At 34.3% G+C, this 18,294-nt stretch overlaps 2 protein-coding genes across 2 annotated transcripts; one reads left to right on the forward strand and one right to left on the reverse strand.

Annotated features, from left to right (window-relative positions):
• Window positions 1–3,510: 3,510 nt before the first annotated feature.
• On the reverse strand, window positions 3,511–7,173 carry LOC132562689 (small ribosomal subunit protein eS10-like). The gene is made up of 6 exons (XM_060227444.1): window positions 7,149–7,173; window positions 6,183–6,323; window positions 5,249–5,423; window positions 4,120–4,182; window positions 3,800–3,855; window positions 3,511–3,597 (listed from the first exon to the last, which is right to left on the reverse strand). The coding sequence occupies exons 2-6, from the start codon at window positions 6,321–6,323 to the stop codon at window positions 3,562–3,564; spliced, it is 471 nt and encodes a 156-aa protein (XP_060083427.1). The 5' UTR covers window positions 7,149–7,173; the 3' UTR covers window positions 3,511–3,561.
• A 55-nt stretch (window positions 7,174–7,228) lies between these two features.
• LOC132562691 (ER degradation-enhancing alpha-mannosidase-like protein 2) lies at window positions 7,229–13,694 on the forward strand. The gene is made up of 10 exons (XM_060227446.1): window positions 7,229–7,338; window positions 8,215–8,325; window positions 8,532–8,677; window positions 8,873–8,998; window positions 9,204–9,415; window positions 9,861–10,002; window positions 10,584–10,708; window positions 11,325–11,469; window positions 11,951–12,072; window positions 12,533–13,694. Exons 1-10 carry the CDS (start codon window positions 7,229–7,231, stop codon window positions 13,676–13,678), a joined length of 2,385 nt encoding a protein of 794 aa, XP_060083429.1. The 3' UTR covers window positions 13,679–13,694.
• Window positions 13,695–18,294: the final 4,600 nt, after the last annotated feature.

Below are 18,294 nucleotides of genomic sequence, written 5' to 3' on the forward strand. Positions count from 1 at the left end.
TATCTGTATTAGTAATGCCCTATGTTAAGGGAGTATGGTACATTTTCAATGGGTTGACTACTATATATTATCTGTGCATGTGTTAGAGTTATCTATTCAAAGGCAAGGATATACACGGGAGTTACAATCTATTTTCTTGACTAACTGTTGCTTTAAAGAAAGTCATAGAGAAACAAAACATTCCAGCTCGACATGGAACTATGTCCACCCATCAAAAAAAAGAAAAGAAAAAGAAACAAAGAAATCACGCATTTTGACAGTAATTGAATGTTCTTCTGACATGTTACGGTCTACTTAAGAAGAAAAGAGGGAAAAGGAAGCTTATATCCCTTTGTAATTAATAAATTTTAATATTGTGACTCGGTATGAACATTAGATAGTATACACTAGGGAAAAGCATTATCGCTAACACTAAATGGATATTTGGTATGCTTAGCATGGGTCCAGTCGTCACAAGACATTTTATTACCACCGAGCATGGGTGGAATTGTGAAAATAGTATCGTATGCAGAAAAATACAGGCAACCATATCTAATGGCTCTAATTTTAAAAGGTTTGGAACAGAACGCGGACATAAAAATATCACCGAAACACCTAACAACGTTGGCGCCTCTGTCCCTGGGTTAAACGATGACCGTATGATAGAGGTTTCAAACTACCACAATCAGTAACAGGTGAGACTTTATGTTAAAACTTTGAAATGTTTACTACTCTTAATCAGAGTTGAAGCTTTAGATGACGATAGTGAAAAGCAACATGGATGACCATTTATGCCAATGAACTTTCACTCCATAAATATTCAACATCACGACACATCTGAGCTTGTGTTCAATGGCAACAGTGTTTAGCAATAGGGATTTTTAAACGTATGGAATGGATGTTTGAATCAACTTCGTATTTAAAGCTGAAAGCGATTGCAAAACTGTTGAGTTGATACTTGCAGCGACTTAAGAACATTTGTTGATTTTTTTTGTTATGCGAGAGAGAAGAAAAATTATCGAACGGAGATGATCAACATTCCTGATCAAAGTCCTATGGTGTTTATATATATCCGATATTCAAGGGCACGTTACCAAAGAATCGTGATTTTCGTGCCAGAGGTAAACTAATAAACTCCTAACATAGGGTTGCAGGGTGATGATCGTCCTAGAGATCTCGGTCGTCGAGAAACTTGTCCCTTTGCCTGTTGGCTCCGTTGCCGTATACTTTGTTCTCGTGTGATACGCGACACAATTTACATGTATTTGGACTGGCCAAAATTTACATGGCTGGTGTTGTCTATGAAGCAGAAAATTTTAATCTTCCGGAACACATATTGTATCCGTGTACATCTTTCCTTTGTCCTGACCTAGTTTTATTGAATTTGAGTTTATATTATAGTTATGTTCAAATGTATTGGAAAGCGGTAGTATCTGCACTTTTAATTACCAGCAGTAAGTGCTTATAAGACATGGACGCAACCTGCACGACACGCATTGATTTAGGCTTTGTCATTTTCTCAGAAACGAAAAGGATCAGGGTCAGGATATTGGTAATGTTGAATGCTGGGATTTAGTCACATGGACCAAATGTGCGACCAAGAGGACCAAGGTCAGCACACAGGGGCTCGAACATGCCGAGATGACGGACTACAAAGTTTACTCAGATTAATTAATCCTTTATCCCCTTTCATGGTCAAGTGTCTCAATCTTTAAACATCATCTAAAAAACAAAGGCCCATTTTCATATCTGCTCTGTTATCATGAGGATGGGGCCTGGCCAGGATATGAGTGATGTATTGCGCTAGCATGATGTTTTAGTTGTTTTTTTCCCAAAGTAATGACATTGACCTCCTTTAAAGTTACAGGCTTCGAAACATCAGGACGATATTATGAAATTGATTTATTCAGCCACTTTCAAGGTCACTGGATGTTAAAATCTTTTTAATAGCCAAAGACCCCAAATTTTATAATATAAGATGTCTAGGACAAAGAAACATGAAACAGGTACCAATCTCTCCTTTCCGCCATCTTACGAGGAATGAATATATCTTCCCAAGATTCCATAGATAATTCCCCATGCGACTTTAAGTGCCTCAAGAATTCTTATTTAAAATCATCATACATCCCGCGGTTCACAATGGAACCTTATAAATTTCGAGACTGATACGAAAAGCAACGGATTGAGACAATTAAAGTTTGCTCTATTTCTGGAGTAGGTTGCCCTCATTTTAATCACTAGCCAGTCAGTGCTCTTTTATTCTGAGACCGATCTGAGATAGCCGACAGTTGGCAGTTTTGGTTTAGGTTAATTAAAGCGTGATATTGCCGTTTTCGCGAAGTTAAAACGTATCAGTAACATGTAAATGAAAAGGTACACAATTCTAAGAAGTGAGTTTATGTTAGTCCTCTTAACTTCTAAATTATGGTACACATGCGTGGATGACGGACTATAGATCAAACTTTGTTTCTTCCAAGTAATTGGGCACAGGATTCCAGCTCAGGTGACTACTTATTTCAAATAAATGACCTTTACTTGCTTTAAAAGGTCACCGGAGTCAAATGTACTATTGTTTGAAATGACCTGGTCTTATAATCAAAAGTACAGATATCATTTGGCCAATTGCATACTAAAATGAGTGACCTGGACTTCCATCAAGGTCACAAAAGACCAATTTGTTTCAACATCTTCTCTTGAGCTACTTGAGTTGATATTTTGGCCAATAACGAAATAAGCGACCTGGATCTTCTTTCCAGGTCACAGGTTATATTAATTCAAAAATCTTCCCTTGATATTTGGCCATTAACATGCCGTGACGCAGGCTTTTTAGCTTTTCAACTCTCTATGACACATATAGTACTTTTTTTATAAACGTAGATGCCAATGTCGTAACATTTGGCGACTTAATGGATAAAAAAAGGTAAAAAGTTTGGTTACAGAATGTCTCCACGGAGTTGCAGAAATACCAGTCAATTTGGAACTTTTCTGAGTAATCATACTTTCAAGTATACCCATTGTATGGGGACCAATAAATGTCCTCACATCCCTGAAGGCTAATTGATGAGTATAGTGTTTGATTGATAACAAATGTGATAAAAATTGAACTGTCAAACTTCACCACAGTACCGGTAAACTCTGCAGAGCAACCATTTTTCCAACAAGAATAAGATAATTGTTGAATTTGTCCTGTCACCCTATGTAACAAATAAAAACTGGACAATTTTCAAATTTCAACCGAATAAGATATTTCCTCTAATTAGCTGCCTCTTTAGGGCAGTCATTTAGTCCAAAAAGCAAACAAATGTCATCATCGTAATTCCCATATCTGACAACACATGTATGTACCAATTTTCTCACAAACTGGACAACATCTGGCAGATTTTTAATTAAGATTTAGTTTTTTTGACAATTCTTAATAGTGACCAATTGTGAATTGAAAATGTATTAAATGTTGAATTTTATACTTATTATACTTGTATTTCTTTCAAGTATCATTATCATGTACTCTTTAAAATCAAAACAAAAATTCCCTTCTTGAGATTTTTTTCTTTTATTTTTTTACCCCTATTTACAAGATGACATCTATTGTGCAGGCTTTCCGCGTCCAAATCCACCTCTCTGTAAACAAAATAGAAAGATTTTCATTACGGGATTGTACTTAAAAACAAAACATTTAAAAAAAAAAAATTAATATACCATTGGATGAGCTCAAAAAAGCATCGAGTTAACATGATAAGTTGGTCCTAATAATTTTTTTGAATCATGACACTAGCATTTAAAATGAAAACAAAGCAAGTGTCTGCCTGAAGTTCACACTTACGAATTGGAACTGTGTATCGGCACCTGGCCCAACATCAGTCTTCTTGTCTCCACTCTCTGTAAACATCAACAAATCATGTTATTGCATATTACAATGTAAAATTCAATCTTAATCATATGCAGCTATATTAACCAGGATTCACCACAAATTTGAATTGAATATACTAAATAAGTTTTTTTTCATATTATCAAATGTAAAAACAAAAACATTTCCTGAATGGGAAATTGAACCTGTGTCAATCATACTTTTGGTTGAAACTTGCAGTTAGCGTATAAATATAATCAGTTTCCCTACTACATGTTAAAGTGTGTTGTACTCACGTGGTGCACGTCTGTACTCTGACCTATCATTGGGTCCAGAGCCTCTCTGTGGTCCTTCTGGACCTATAACAAATATGCATGAAATATCAGCAAAATATATAATAAAAATATTACAGACTGGAATCTGCCGACTGGCCACTTTAATATCTGATTTTCTTGTTATAACTTTTTTTTTATTTCTTTTTTTTTGGTGGGGATGGGGAGGATTCTTTAAAAACAAAGCTTTAGAAAATTGAAAAATTTAGATGTGTTACAAAGACATAATCATATAATGTGACATGTGACATTGAAAGAATTCATCAGTTTGTTAACTAAGTGAACATAGCGACTAAGGAGAGGTGGAAAAATCATTCACCAAAATTGATAAATTTTGAGATATTTCATACTTTGTGGGCATTCATATAAAAATATAATGTATGAAATTGACAGAAAGGATTAAATGAAGAGATGGGAATCAATTTACTTTCATAATCCATAATTGAAACAAAATCAGCTGAGTTATCAATTGCAATCAGTTTTCAGTGAAGACTGTATTATTGTAGAAAAGAAATGTACATGAACAGTGGTTTTGTTACTATTCACCATTTTGTGTTGTCTATATTTTGCATATTTGAGGTTGTATTTCTGTACTTTTTCATACCGAACACAAACAATAATTTAACAGTTGTTAACATATTTTATCTATAAATCAATTAATTATAAACTACCAATGGATATGTTAAGTAAATGAAGAATCAACAAGACTTCTTAAATTATGATACACTAAAGTTTCATGATGTGAAGTTGAAAATTCCTGATCACTTTCAGTCATATTCAATTAAGGGGCTTTTCAAAATTGTCTCCAATGATCGGTTTTATTTATTACCTCTTTTTTCCACTAATTTTTCATATTTAATCACCACTAAAATATATGCATGTTCAGAATTCTTTACACTTTTAATGCCGTTAAAAATCAATCTTTTCTAACAATGCACCAAATTAAATTTACTTCTATTGAAATTTCATGCTAAAATTGATTTTCATTCTTAAGTTATTACAACCATCATAAATGATCAGTTATGGTCAAAATTAAAATTAATTTACCATCTAAGATCATGAATTGACCAACAATTACGGAAATGATACATACCCTTGGGCCTAGGTCTGGCAGTTTCTGGCCTTGTCTGTCTCTTGAGTGTGGCAGGGACAATCTCCGCTGGTAGGTGGAGGAAGTCCCTCAGGTACTGGATACCTTCATTGGTAAGATACCAATAAAAGTGACGCCAAGCAAACTGTTCCCTGACATATCCCTGTGACTTCAGAGACTAAAACAAAAATTAAGACAACTCACTTAATTTGTGGAATCAGGAATTGTAAAATGCAGAACAAGGCTAAACTAAACATCAAATAAATTCAAACTCGTATCGACTGTGAAGGTGCATCATAGCTATATATCAAACAAAATTATATTCATGTGTATTCCCTTCGACATCTTATAAACTCGCTCCTATAGTTATGTTGATTCATATTATTACATCAGTTTAGGTATCAAATCACAAAATCCCTTGGAGTCCGCTTATAATCAGTGTTGTCAATTTGAGTTGGCATATGGCAATTTGTCACTAAGTACCATGATGATTTAAACTTTCACTTTAATGTTGCTAAGTGTGTCTATCATCATACACCAGACAGTTCACATATTATGCAAGTATGTCCCTTGTTATAATAAACAACAAGCTGTGAGACTTTGCCAGGACAGTGTAATAAAAAGCATCACAGAATCTTCAATGTATCTGCATTTGTCACTCTGACAGATTGCTCAATAACTTTCTTTGCATTAATGAAAATAAAACAATACTACAAACATTCAAGTACATTTCATGACCAGAAGTCCTGTTTTCCCTAGCTAGAATTTCCTCTGGCTCAGCACCACACACCATTTGTTAGACATTAACCATTTTGATGGAGGGGTGAAGTCCTCACCAATTATCACAGGAGCCAGAGGAAAATTGGTCTAGTTTCTCACAACACTATTCTTTGGAACAACTTTTCATTTTTTCAAAGGTGAATAAATATTGACATACTGTCAGTGCCTTGATGACATGCAGATTAGGGACATCGATCTCTGGATGTTTGGGTGCTCCAAAATCCTTCTTGGCGACTAAGACACCCTCCTTGAATAAATATTCATAGATCTGCACACGGTTCTTCTTGGGCATCAACATCTGCAGAAATACAAAATGAAATTATAGGAGTTGTAATGAAAGTAACAAAACAAACAATAAATTTATCTTATTGGGCGTGTGCTTAACTTAACTGCTTTCATAAATAGTTTTAATTCACACTATATTCGTAGTATATCGTATTTGTGTATATCCTGGCAATTTTTACCATTTGTTACAGAAGCATATATGTACATTACACTTTCAGGATAGCGTTTTAATTTCATATTTAGTAACACTTTTAAAGTGCCATTCTTCATATTTGTTTCATCTTTAACGACTGATCTGTGATCACCATCAACTACTTTGGTCTATGACATTAAGTGGTTTGCATGACTGTGTTCCTTTGTTTTCATCTTTTTTTTAAACCGAAATACAAACTTCTCCAAGATTATGTTTCCAGTTGCCATACATTCTTGTAGTTGACTTATTTTATATCTGGTAGAACGGCACGCCATGTGAAACATCCTATCTATGGTATCTCAATCGACTTGTTAAATTATGACTCGGCTAATGCAGCTAGCAAATACTGATTTAATATCGAATGTGGACAGATATTCGGACTTAAAGATGAAGATTAACAACAATGATTAAGAACAGCCTGACAACAAGCCAGCAGTGTATACATCCCCTCATTCCCAAAAAAGACATCCATGGGGATTCAGCTGAAGTTAGGACCATTTTGACGATTACCCTCAAGCTTTCTACAAAAAATTATGGCTGCCTGAGGAAAAGGCGTTTCGGATAACTCTTTATTTCCTATTATTGTTACCGATTATCGTAAGTTAAAGACAATATTAGCCGGATTTAATTGAGAACAACACTCACTTTGCCAATAGAATATGGCGTCAAACCGGAAAAGGAAGTCGAAAAGGTAATTCTCGAAAAGTACGAGACCGGAGAAAAAGATGGCAGCCTACAGACGTGTAGCAGAGATCTTGGTTTATTTGTTTTGTTTTCTAAACCATTCAAATATATCCGGTAGAAGTTACACAAAGGAGGATATAGATAAATACAGGTAGCCAGAGAACATTCATTTTGGTATTGTAATATTGTATATGATATTACAGTTTAGTAGCTGAACTAAAAAAATCGTCTGCTTGTGGATAATTTATGAAGTCGGAGAACTAACTGTCAACAGTGTGTGATTGTATTAATGATTTCAACAGAGTATTCCAAAATGGATAAGGTCTTATGCAACACAGAATTTTCTTTGTTGATCTGATTTACTGGTATTCAAGAGAAGATTTTTGTCTACTGAATCAGACAGTAAATCTTTCGAAGAACATAACTATGTACAATATCAGAAAGAGAGATCCGTATTTTTCAGACAGGATACTAAAGGGTTACTAGTTCAAACTCTACCAGGGGCAAGTTATTTTTCATTACTCCTTCCTATTACACTAGTAAGAAACACACTATATCAAAATCACATAACATTTGCTTACTGTCACTCTTTGCCTGCTACCAATTTGGTGAGGGGATCTCCTCTCTAACTCCATCAATACAGTGGATGAGTGTTATTTTATTATAAAGGTGACATGTTCCCCAGGAATTGACCTTTATCAATGTAACTTGTGTCATCATTGTTTGGTTATCCTGGGGAATTAGATTTGTGTGTCCAGTAAAGTATTTCAGCAATAACATTGCAATCCATTGCTTCCAACAATTTAGATAAAATGTAGGCAGGAAAATTTAAACAATATGGAATTAATAGTGTATTATTTCTAGATTTGACTTCAATGCTAGCATTTCAATATCCTCGGATAAATATATATTTTTAGATTTTTTGTTGAAGGCTGCTACAAAAAAATTGTATTTTCCTATTTTGTCTTCTTTTTATGGAAAGGTGAAGTTTAGAAATTATATAATATTTGGGTTTCCTTGATTTCAGAGAGAGAGTGCTGCAGATGTTTCATCATGCTTATGATGGTTACGTTAACTATGCCTATCCTTATGATGAACTCCGACCTTTGACTTGTGATGGATTGGACACATGGGGCAGGTGAGAAATGTTGTGAGAAATATTGATACTGATTTGTTTTCTAATCTGTGTTTTGTATTTTTGAATTAAGTTTTTCTGAACTACTGAAATTAATTTGTAAAATGGATACCATTTGCGTTAAAAGTATAACAGAATTAGAGTTTATCAAAATTGTATTTATAAGGTGAGACTTTTTAACTGATGGAAGCTTTCACTTTAATACACAGTTATTCTCTGACATTGATCGATGCACTGGATACACTGGCAATAGTGGGGAACTACTCGGAGTTCAGGAGGGTAGCTCACCTGGTGTCTCAGAAGATGGACTTTGATGTTGATATCAATGTGTCTGTCTTTGAAACAAATATCCGCAGTAAGTGATATGTAAATAATCACGTATTCATTATTCTTTACACCTGGGTGTATGTTATACCATAGATAAACAAAATTTGAATAAAAGAAAGAAGTATAACATGTTTTCTCCGTGTTAACAATGGAAGGTTCTATTGCAAGATACAATACCACACAAAAAAGAGTTATGTAATGATGTGAATGTTTTATGTTTTAGTACTTGGAGGTCTGCTGTCAGCTCATCTAATGTCACACAAGGCTGGGCTTGGGGTTGAACCAGGCTGGCCGTGCTCTGGTCCACTTTTGTCGATGGCTGAGGATGTTGCTCGCAGACTTCTTCCAGGTAAGGGTTGATTAGCATCAAATGAATGTATCCTAGCTGAGTGTAATTTTTTATATATAGGATGAGACTATAAACTGTAAAGATTAAAATCTCTACAATATAATTCTCCTGTGTGTTGAAATGGCTGATTCTACAATAGGATTTCCAGATCCAAAACTCTTAATGAAAAAATATTTGCTTGCTTTATTTTTAATATATATTTCAGCATTTGATACAGTGACTGGGATGCCATATGGGACAGTTAATCTGCGACATGGTGTCCCCAAGGGGGAAACGCCCATTACATGTACTGCAGGAGTGGGCACCTTCATCATTGAGTTTGGCACGCTCAGTAGACTTACTGGGGATCCTGTGTTTGAGAAGGTGGCAATGAGGGCCCTCCGAGCACTATGGAACTACAGGTCACAAATCGGTTTGGTAATGTACCACAGTAGAAATTTGATTTCCTTGAAATATCATGTAGCAACATATTTTGTTAAATCTCATTACTATTAAATGAGTTAAAGTCTTGTTGTCCATATATACTAATACAATGTATTATGTACTACTATTTATTATATAAAATTCTAGAATATTTGTTACTCTGAGTTTAATTTCTAAATGTTTCTTGATAAACCAATTATACATGTAGTGTACCTACATGACTCTGGAATAGATGTTCCATACTGACAGTTGAGATTCCATCATCTGCACTCCTCCCATAGAGTATAATTTACCTTCTCTTATCGAAGGATGTGTGATTGATACCTGTGGACATTTTTCAACACTGAATTCACTATGAATTCAATCCTATATTTATCAATACTTGTGAAGTATCAAGGAGACGGATGCAGTTAACAAGTTCCTGTTGTTGATTCTATAGGTGGGTAACCATGTAGATGTTAACACAGGGAAGTGGACAGCACTGGATTCCGGCATTGGGGGCGGCATAGATTCTTATTTTGAGTACCTAGTCAAGGGAGGAATCATGTTTGAGATTCCAGAACTCCTGCAGATGTTTCATGGTTGGTATAGGAATATTTTTTTTTCAAAGGAACAGGTCAATGTGTTTTATACATAGTGTTAAATACAGCCTCTCTTTCACCTGCTGTCAAATGAAGCTCACTTTCTTGGTTCAGTTGGTAGAGTGGTAGAGTGATGGACTATAATACTCAAGACTTTTGTTCATTTCCTATTCGACAACTTGCAGGATCAAATTCTTTTTTCTTTGACATATTTTTTAACCTTGAAGCCAAAATTTTAACCGAGGAACTCAACAGCCGTGGCAACATACAGACATTTATATACAATTATATGATTAATAGATTCAGGTGTCAAAATAAAGGTTTTTACAATGAATTTAGGATAATTTTGATGAGTGACTGTACATTTTTTAATAGCAACACCTGTTAAACCTGTTTTGAAACGATTTTAGAATAGTTTAAAAAAGTGAAAGGGTGGATATTGTACGGTCGCAGCACATATTTACCTTGATATATTGAATAATATAATTTTCCAAAATACAAATTTTTACTTTTATTAATTTTTAATTTGATTTCCAGAATATTACAGATTAATTTGATGAATTTGACAATTTAATTTACAGAATATGAAAAGCCAATCAATAATTTTATGAAAAGAGATGATTGGTATCTGTGGGCACATATGAACAAAGGGGGTGTAACTCTGCCGATGTTCACATCTTTGGATGCATACTGGCCAGGAATACAGGTAAGATCAGGAAATAATTGAAATTCCAATTTAATTTTGCCTTTTTTTAAGAAGACTTATTGAAGTATTTATTTATACTGGGCTTATTATATGTTTTGACAAACCTTTGATCTTAATGATAAACCCTTGAAAACTAACTAGCTTTTAATTCATTGCAGACTAGTTTATTACAAAATAAAAGTATCAAATTAAATGACCATTAAATAATTCCAGAGCTGTTACTTGCACAAGATGTATATTTCAAAGAAACAGCATAGCAACCCCATTAATTATGATTTGCTAAAGTTAACTGGAGGCCTTATATTCAATTTTCAATACATTGATGTATGCTAATGTCATGGGAGAGTCATCTCCCCTTTCATTCTTGGCACATACATGTTTTAGTGACCTGTTTACTTAGTGTATTACTTAAGCTCATCAAGTGCATTATGGCCTGGCCGATCACACAAAAAGTAGAATATACATCTCAGTCTTTGGTCAGTCCATTATCATTATCTTTTGACTGACCACTGTACACAGATATTTATAATGAAGTCCCAGTCTAACTAATTAGTCACATAGGTGCAAATCTCAACATTCACCTGAGGTAATAGACATGAATATTTCCTTTTGTTAGAGCATGCTGGGGAACATTGATGGTGCAATGAAGACTATGCATAATTTCCACCAAGTTTGGAAGCAGTATGGCTTCACACCTGAATACTACAATATTCCTAAGAATGAAGTTCATGGTGGTAGAGAAGGTTACCCGCTTAGACCAGGTTTGTAGCAGTTTCACAAGTCTGTAAAGTATTTTAAGAATATTTGAATTATCTTAAATGAAGACAAAACAAAAAATAATTTCCATTCAGAAAACGGCTTCTATATTAATCATCATTACACTGGTCTCTTTTTTCAAACTTCTGAAATGATACAAATACAGAATATGTCTGAAATATGTATGTTTATTTTGGTAAAATAAACTTAATTTCTCAAATTTATTGCCATCTGAAAAATCCTATAACCAATCTTCTTTCAGTTTTCTTTCTTAGGAAAGCATAAACCAGGTACCTTGTTAGAATCTTGATCATCAAAATCATCTGTTTGTACTTGAAGTTACTTCTTCCCAATGTGATATGTTGGAGTGCATTATTGAAAATATTTAGACAATAACAAAAATTAATCTTATCAATGAGAATGGGCGAAAGACAATTCAAAAAGGAATTAATACCATACTGCTTATCATCAAAATTGATATTTTAGAGCTAATAGAGAGTGCAATGTACCTGTATCGGGCCACAAAGGATCCCTATCTACTGGACATTGGTGTAGACATACTAGAGTCTATAGAACACAGCACCAAGACCAAGTGTGGATATGCCACAGTAAGTGATCTCTCAGTATTAACAAATATTCAGAAATACTACAAAGACAATGCATGGATACTATGATGTGCTAACAATGCATAAAAGTCTAGAAAATAACATAGAGGCCCAGGGCGTAATCTCCGCCAAAAGAGGGACATGTATGTTCAGATTTGAAGTATATTACAAAGTTAAAAGGGTAAAATGATATACAGTTAATGTCATTAAAAAGATGCATAAAATATGGGTGAAAATTAGCTGAAAGCATTTCTTTGTATGATGAAATGAAATGGAAGACAAATTTACATGAACAAGGCATGACTAAAGAATATGCTTTTTCTGATAATCTTTAATAATGATAGGTTATCTTACAAGCAAACTAGTGTCAGATTTTAATTTAGTGAATTAATTTTTAAATTCTTGTTTGCTCTTGCTGTGGTAAAGAAAGCTGTCAATTTCTACTTGTTTATTTATATTTTAGGTGAAGAATGTAGCCACACATGAGCTAGAGAACAGAATGGAAAGTTTTTTCTTGGCAGAAACAACAAAATACCTATACTTGTTATTTGACACGGATAATTTCATCCACAACAATGGTAGCTCAGGTTCTGTCATTCAAACTCCGAATGGTGAGTGTATTATTGATTCAGGTGGGTACTTTTTCAACACCGAGGCACACCCTATAGATGTGGCTTGTGTTTACTGCTGTAGTGCTCAGAAGAAAGAGGATGACAAAATCCTACAGGGCATGCATGACCAGTTGGATCTACTGTCAATGTTTGGCATTGTAGAGCCATCAGACACTGTGCGGGGAACAAAATGGAAAAAACTTCGCAAGGAGATGGAACAACAGCAACAACAGGAAGCAATCCTTCAACAATACGAGCAGGACAAGCTTGAATCGTTAAATCAGGAGATCAATAAAAAACAGGATTCAAAAGAAGTTAAACCAGATACAAAACCAACTGTGGAAATTATAATCAGTAATAAACAGTCTGGAGAAGAAAAGAATTCCAATATTGAAATAGTAAAAATTAATTCATCACAACCTGAAGACCCAGATCCGGCGAATGAAAATAATGATGATGATACTACTGCAGATTTAGAAATTGTGGAAAATAAAGATATTGATAATAAAGATGAAAACAAGGGAAATGAAAATTCTGAAAGTATTGAATCTGGACAGGAGCAAAATTTCAATCAAAAAGACGTGAATCCTACCAGTCAAATTTCACAGGACAAAGATCAGTTAGAAACAGCAAATAATGCTCTTAAAACTGAAACAACTTCTCAAACAGCAAAGACTGAAGGGCAAACATCCTTTGCCCCTTCAAATCCAAAGGTCACCACAAAGTCATTTGCAGAACATGTGAAAGAACACTCAGCTAGAACGAGTACAGTGAAATCAGCTGCAGCTAATTTAGATAAATTATTCACTTTTATTTTAAATAAACTTAGTAAAAATGAGCCTGAAGAAAAGGTGCCCAATATATATACATTATACAAACTGATGCAATACTACCCTCTAGGGTACAAAACCAACCCTGCCATGATGGTTTGTCCAGCACAGCCCTTCCACATGAGGATGTCCGTCCTTGGAGAAATGTTTAATGATGTTGGAAATTAAAATTGTGAAATCCAAATATTAGTGGGTTTTTATTGTGTTTGAAGTTGAAATTTTACTCACATTTCATAATTAATAGGGCATGTGTCCCTATTGAGATCACACACTACAATGTATGGAGTCTTGCAGTTACTTGCTCAATTATATTAAAATGACAATATCTTTCCTAGGTGTTGGAAATCCCCCCTCTATTCAATGTTTTCATAAGGACCATTTGATTTATGGTCCTGGTATTTGGTAGGTTTCATTTGAAACCCAACAATATTTGTAAATGAAAATCACCTTGATTCAATATTCAAAGTCATAAATGATTTTTTCTGAATTACTAAAAGGCCTAGAATTATATTATTAATGTAACTTGTTACGGAGATGAGGCCCAACAAACTGTGTGTGTTGTCAGTCATGTGGCACAGTTTACACATTTGTCTTTCACCTAGGTCTTAATCCCAATCATATGTGACAAAGATATAGGGTCACCTGTGTGACCTCATGGGGTTTCCCCAGGTATTCCAGTGTCTTTGACCCCTTACCCACTTACACATCCAGCCAACAAAAAATACTTATATAAGATGATAGATTGTTCATGATCTTAATTGTTACAAAATAAATGACATTTAAGAAAACAGTTTTTAAAAAAAGGAATCACCTTCATCCGCTTTCCATGAATGGGTCAAATTACAAACCATTCCGAGGGTATTTTATGAACAGAAAGGGATTGAATCGAGATATCTGGCAAGAAGGTTTGTAGAAAGAAGTTCAACGAAGTTTGTAAAAAGAAATGACCTGAACTGGTTTATCAGGGCAGGGTTGAAATTTGTTAGAACAATAAAAATATTTCTGAATAAGAGAGTATCTCGATGACTTCAAGAAATATTCGATATCACAAAATCATTCCATGTATTCTCTTGAGGCAGATTTTGAGATATAATAAACAATGAATTTGGCAAGATAAAGAGCAATTGACACAGAAGAAGGAGATCATATCAGTAGCTGGTCTCTCTGAAAACCATTCAACACAAAGAAATGGACATTTTATACGACATTGAAACCTTTTTTGAATCTAATTCAATATAGATTATTTTTCAGTCCTTTAATTTGGATGACGACTACTGTCTGGTCCCATTTCTGTTTTGTCTTTATGTCTGTCATTTGGTTTTCTCTGCACTGATGCAAGTGTAACGCTGCCAAAGAAATCTCAAGCCATGTTTATTGTGATTGAGTTCTGTTTCTGTCTTTCATGTAGTATTCCTGACCTTGAAGTAGAATTCTATAGTCTACACGTCCACAATTTCTTTATTACCATATTTGTACCGTGTTTATGTATACTGTTATTTCCTCCCTATTTTACATTTTCTGTGCTTCACAGCTTCCATGTCATTACCTTGTGTCTGTCCTAGGTCATAGATATACCCTGATATAATTTGTATTCTATCTAGATTTACATGTTGGATTTCGTCGTATTTGGGTATCTATCAAAATAATTAATGTGCTATATTTTTCCTGACAGCTCCAAGGAATCATGGATCTGTTGATTTTTTCCGTTCCTTTTTGTTATTTTGCTGTAGTTTTTGTTGTTTTCGTTATACTGCCAAGTGTTACATGTTCAGTATTATGACTGTACGTAATGCTGGTATCCTTGTAGACTAGTACCTTTAACCAGGAATGTCTTATATCCTATACGTCCCTGGTCTAGCCACAGACTTAGACCTTGATATCGGAGTCCATGATCTGATGGCGTATTTTTGTTGGGTTACATTTCGTTCAATGAATGCCCATGATTATGTAATATAATGATGATTGAAACAGATTTCATTACATAAGTCTTCATTGGTAGCTAATATTTAATTAAAACAGCACGGTACTTACAATTAGACATACAGCTTTCGAGTAAACTGAATATATGTTAGATAAAAACGGAGTGTACTTAGCTTCGATATATTTTAAGAAAAGTAAAATTCTATTTGGAAAATTACGGGCACCTGACATGGATATGCGCTATCATAATAGGGGTGTGTCAGGATGCTGGAGCGTGCATTTTCTACTTCATTATAAACAATAACCGAACAATGTTACTGCGACTCAAGTGATTATCTTAGAAGTGGTGAGTATGCCACGTTCCGTCGGTACTAATTGCTTGGTGTAATGGTGTAAATACAGTAGCAATCCATGTAATTAAGAAATAATGTACGCTTTATGATTGAATTAATATTTTTATGATAACCTGAGATAAATAACCAGTAAAGAAATCATCTAGCACTCATGAACTTTGGATCTTTTATCTTAAAAACCCAACAAAACAACTATAAAACTAAAGGATTACAACACAGTGAATGGAATTTTGATTTTAAAAAATACGTTTTTTATTTATTTATTACAGAATTTAAGAATATCGTTAACATATGGATTCCTACACTTAAAATTGATCAACTTCAGTTGTTTTGTGATTAACTAGAAGTGGAATGCGCATTTTCCATTACTCGTAACATCTCCTGATCATTACTGACTTTCCGTTCTTCACAATCCTTTCTTCTTCAAGAACTCTGCATTTTATTCTCTTCGTATATATATTTACATCGTAGGAAAATAGAAAGAACGCCTTCGTAACGAGAATTTTGTTTTTGTTGTTATGAGTTATCGTTATTGTTTTCGTTAAACTGGAGACCGACTCGGTTACATGATGTGTTATTAACACATGGAATTGTGATTATTATCTAGGCACTATGGATGATCGATAGAACCCTCGCATCTCTATTGCCTTAGGAATTGTTTTGATACACATCAAAGAGTTCGATTTGTCGGATCGATATATAAATTGTTCACAGCCACATTGTCACGAATAGTACGCTGATTATTGTAACATAAAGTCGCAGTGTTCAAATACAATACTCTCTCCCACGTACACAGTAATGGCCTTGTTTGAACTTTCCTGTTTAATAATTTAACACGGATGGAAGTTCTCCACGTCAACACGCAAGGACGATTGTGAACCAGTTTAACTGGTAAACTCAGCTTCGAAGTCCCAACGCTTATATATATGTAGTGTCTGTGAAATAAAACAACTTTAAGAAAAAAATAATAATTTGATCCCAAAAATCTTACGGCTGAATAAAATAATAGCACTTTTCACTTTTCGAGATATGATTATTTTATTTCCATTATGTCAGTTGAAATCAGGAAATTAGAATGCATCAAACCAAACTTGAGGGGCGTTAACGCTGTCGTGCTATGGCAGTCTTCTTTTCAAGAAAAGCCGATGGCAGTATAAAATATTTAAGTTGATTATTTAGAATAACATTCGTTTAAAGAAACTAAAAGCACTTGAAAAAATAACATCATGACAAAAATTGTATTCCTCGAAATCTCTGTTGATTTTTGTGGCAAAGTATTCATCATTATATTTGTATACAGACGAGAACATCCGGCGCCCTCGCTTGCATAACTTGCTTTGTTTTCAAAAAGACTACCTTGGCATGTCCTCAATTGTATATTTAGTCACATCGGATATACGTTGTTCATATATTACTTGGTATTGTTTTTTGTGTTTTGGTTGTCGCTGTCCCGGTTCTTCTTTTGCGGAACTGACAGTTAGATCAAGACTTTATGAACAATCGTTAATTGATTAAAACTTGTGTAAACCTTATGACAATGGAGACTTTCTATGTACAATAAACCCTTTCTGGACTATTTGCATATGTATATATTCCACTTTCTCTCCTGACGAGACACTTTTCCTCTCAAGAGAAACGTTGAGAAACCGAATATTTTTTCATATACTCTAGAGTGAAACTTCGTTATCATATGCCTTTCTCGTTATACGGAAAAACCAAGTCAGACCACATATACATATATGTTTAGAGTAACCTTGGTTGATCAAACACGTTTACTTTGTAGTGTTACTTTTTTATAGTAGTATATGTAAATCATTTAAATATTGATTCATCTTTACACGTTTTTGCGTGTATCAATTACGTATATTTAAATGCACTTATTACTCAACCGTGTTTATATCTTGAAGCTTTTCGATCTCTCTTACTGGAGAGGTCGATATCAGATGAAACATTAGCATTTTTAGCGAAAATCATCACTTGACTGACCAACCGTGATAACAGGACCGAAAACTACCCCGCATGAAGTACACGTATAAATAATTGATGTACCCGTATGTGCATAGCTATAGTCAACCTTGCATTGTATAGTGTTTCTGTGTTGATAGTTACGAGTATGTGAACAGACACTACCTGCATATGTGATCGTTTGCCAATTATACAACCAGGTGTTACTGACTGATTTGCATAACGTGTTAAAATCACACAGTTGTATTGCTGTATTCATCATTGATAGCCAAACAACAGGATGGGAGAACTTCACTTAGTGGAGTTGAAATAGGGATCTCTGTTAAGCAGACGATGACACAGGTAAATTGCATATATTTATGTCTAGTATCGAATCCGGAAACCGGAAGATGTTTTTTTCAATGATTTAGTGTGTTCAATCAATTGCTTGATCACCTATAATGTTTTTCATAATTCAGCTATAACATGTTATATACTAAGATGACAAATAATTTCAGAGGCATTCTGAGAAAAATAACAAGTCTATAAATAGGGTTACTTTCGTTA

Source organism: Ylistrum balloti, unplaced genomic scaffold (assembly GCF_031769215.1).
Source record: "Ylistrum balloti isolate Yb309-2 unplaced genomic scaffold, AGI_CSIRO_Ybal_v1 Utg371490, whole genome shotgun sequence".
NCBI classification, from domain to species: Eukaryota; Metazoa; Mollusca; class Bivalvia; order Pectinida; family Pectinidae; genus Ylistrum; species Ylistrum balloti.

Bases quoted from the DNA above. Each gene is read 5' to 3' on its own strand.
- LOC132562689 (XM_060227444.1), bottom strand. From the start codon at position 6,323: ATGTTGATGCCCAAGAAGAACCGTGTGCAGATCTATGAATATTTATTC. The intron at 4,183-5,248 runs GTATGTATCATT...TATTTGTTATAG, and splicing joins TGCCAGACCTAGGCCCAAGG to GTCCAGAAGGACCACAGAGA. The intron at 3,598-3,799 runs GTAAGTGTGAAC...TTTTGTTTACAG, and splicing joins CCGATACACAGTTCCAATTC to AGAGGTGGATTTGGACGCGG.
- LOC132562691 (XM_060227446.1), top strand. From the start codon at position 7,229: ATGGCAGCCTACAGACGTGTAGCAGAGATCTTGGTTTATTTGTTTTGT. The intron at 8,326-8,531 runs GTGAGAAATGTT...TTTAATACACAG, and splicing joins GGATTGGACACATGGGGCAG to TTATTCTCTGACATTGATCG. The intron at 12,073-12,532 runs GTAAGTGATCTC...TTTATATTTTAG, and splicing joins CCAAGTGTGGATATGCCACA to GTGAAGAATGTAGCCACACA.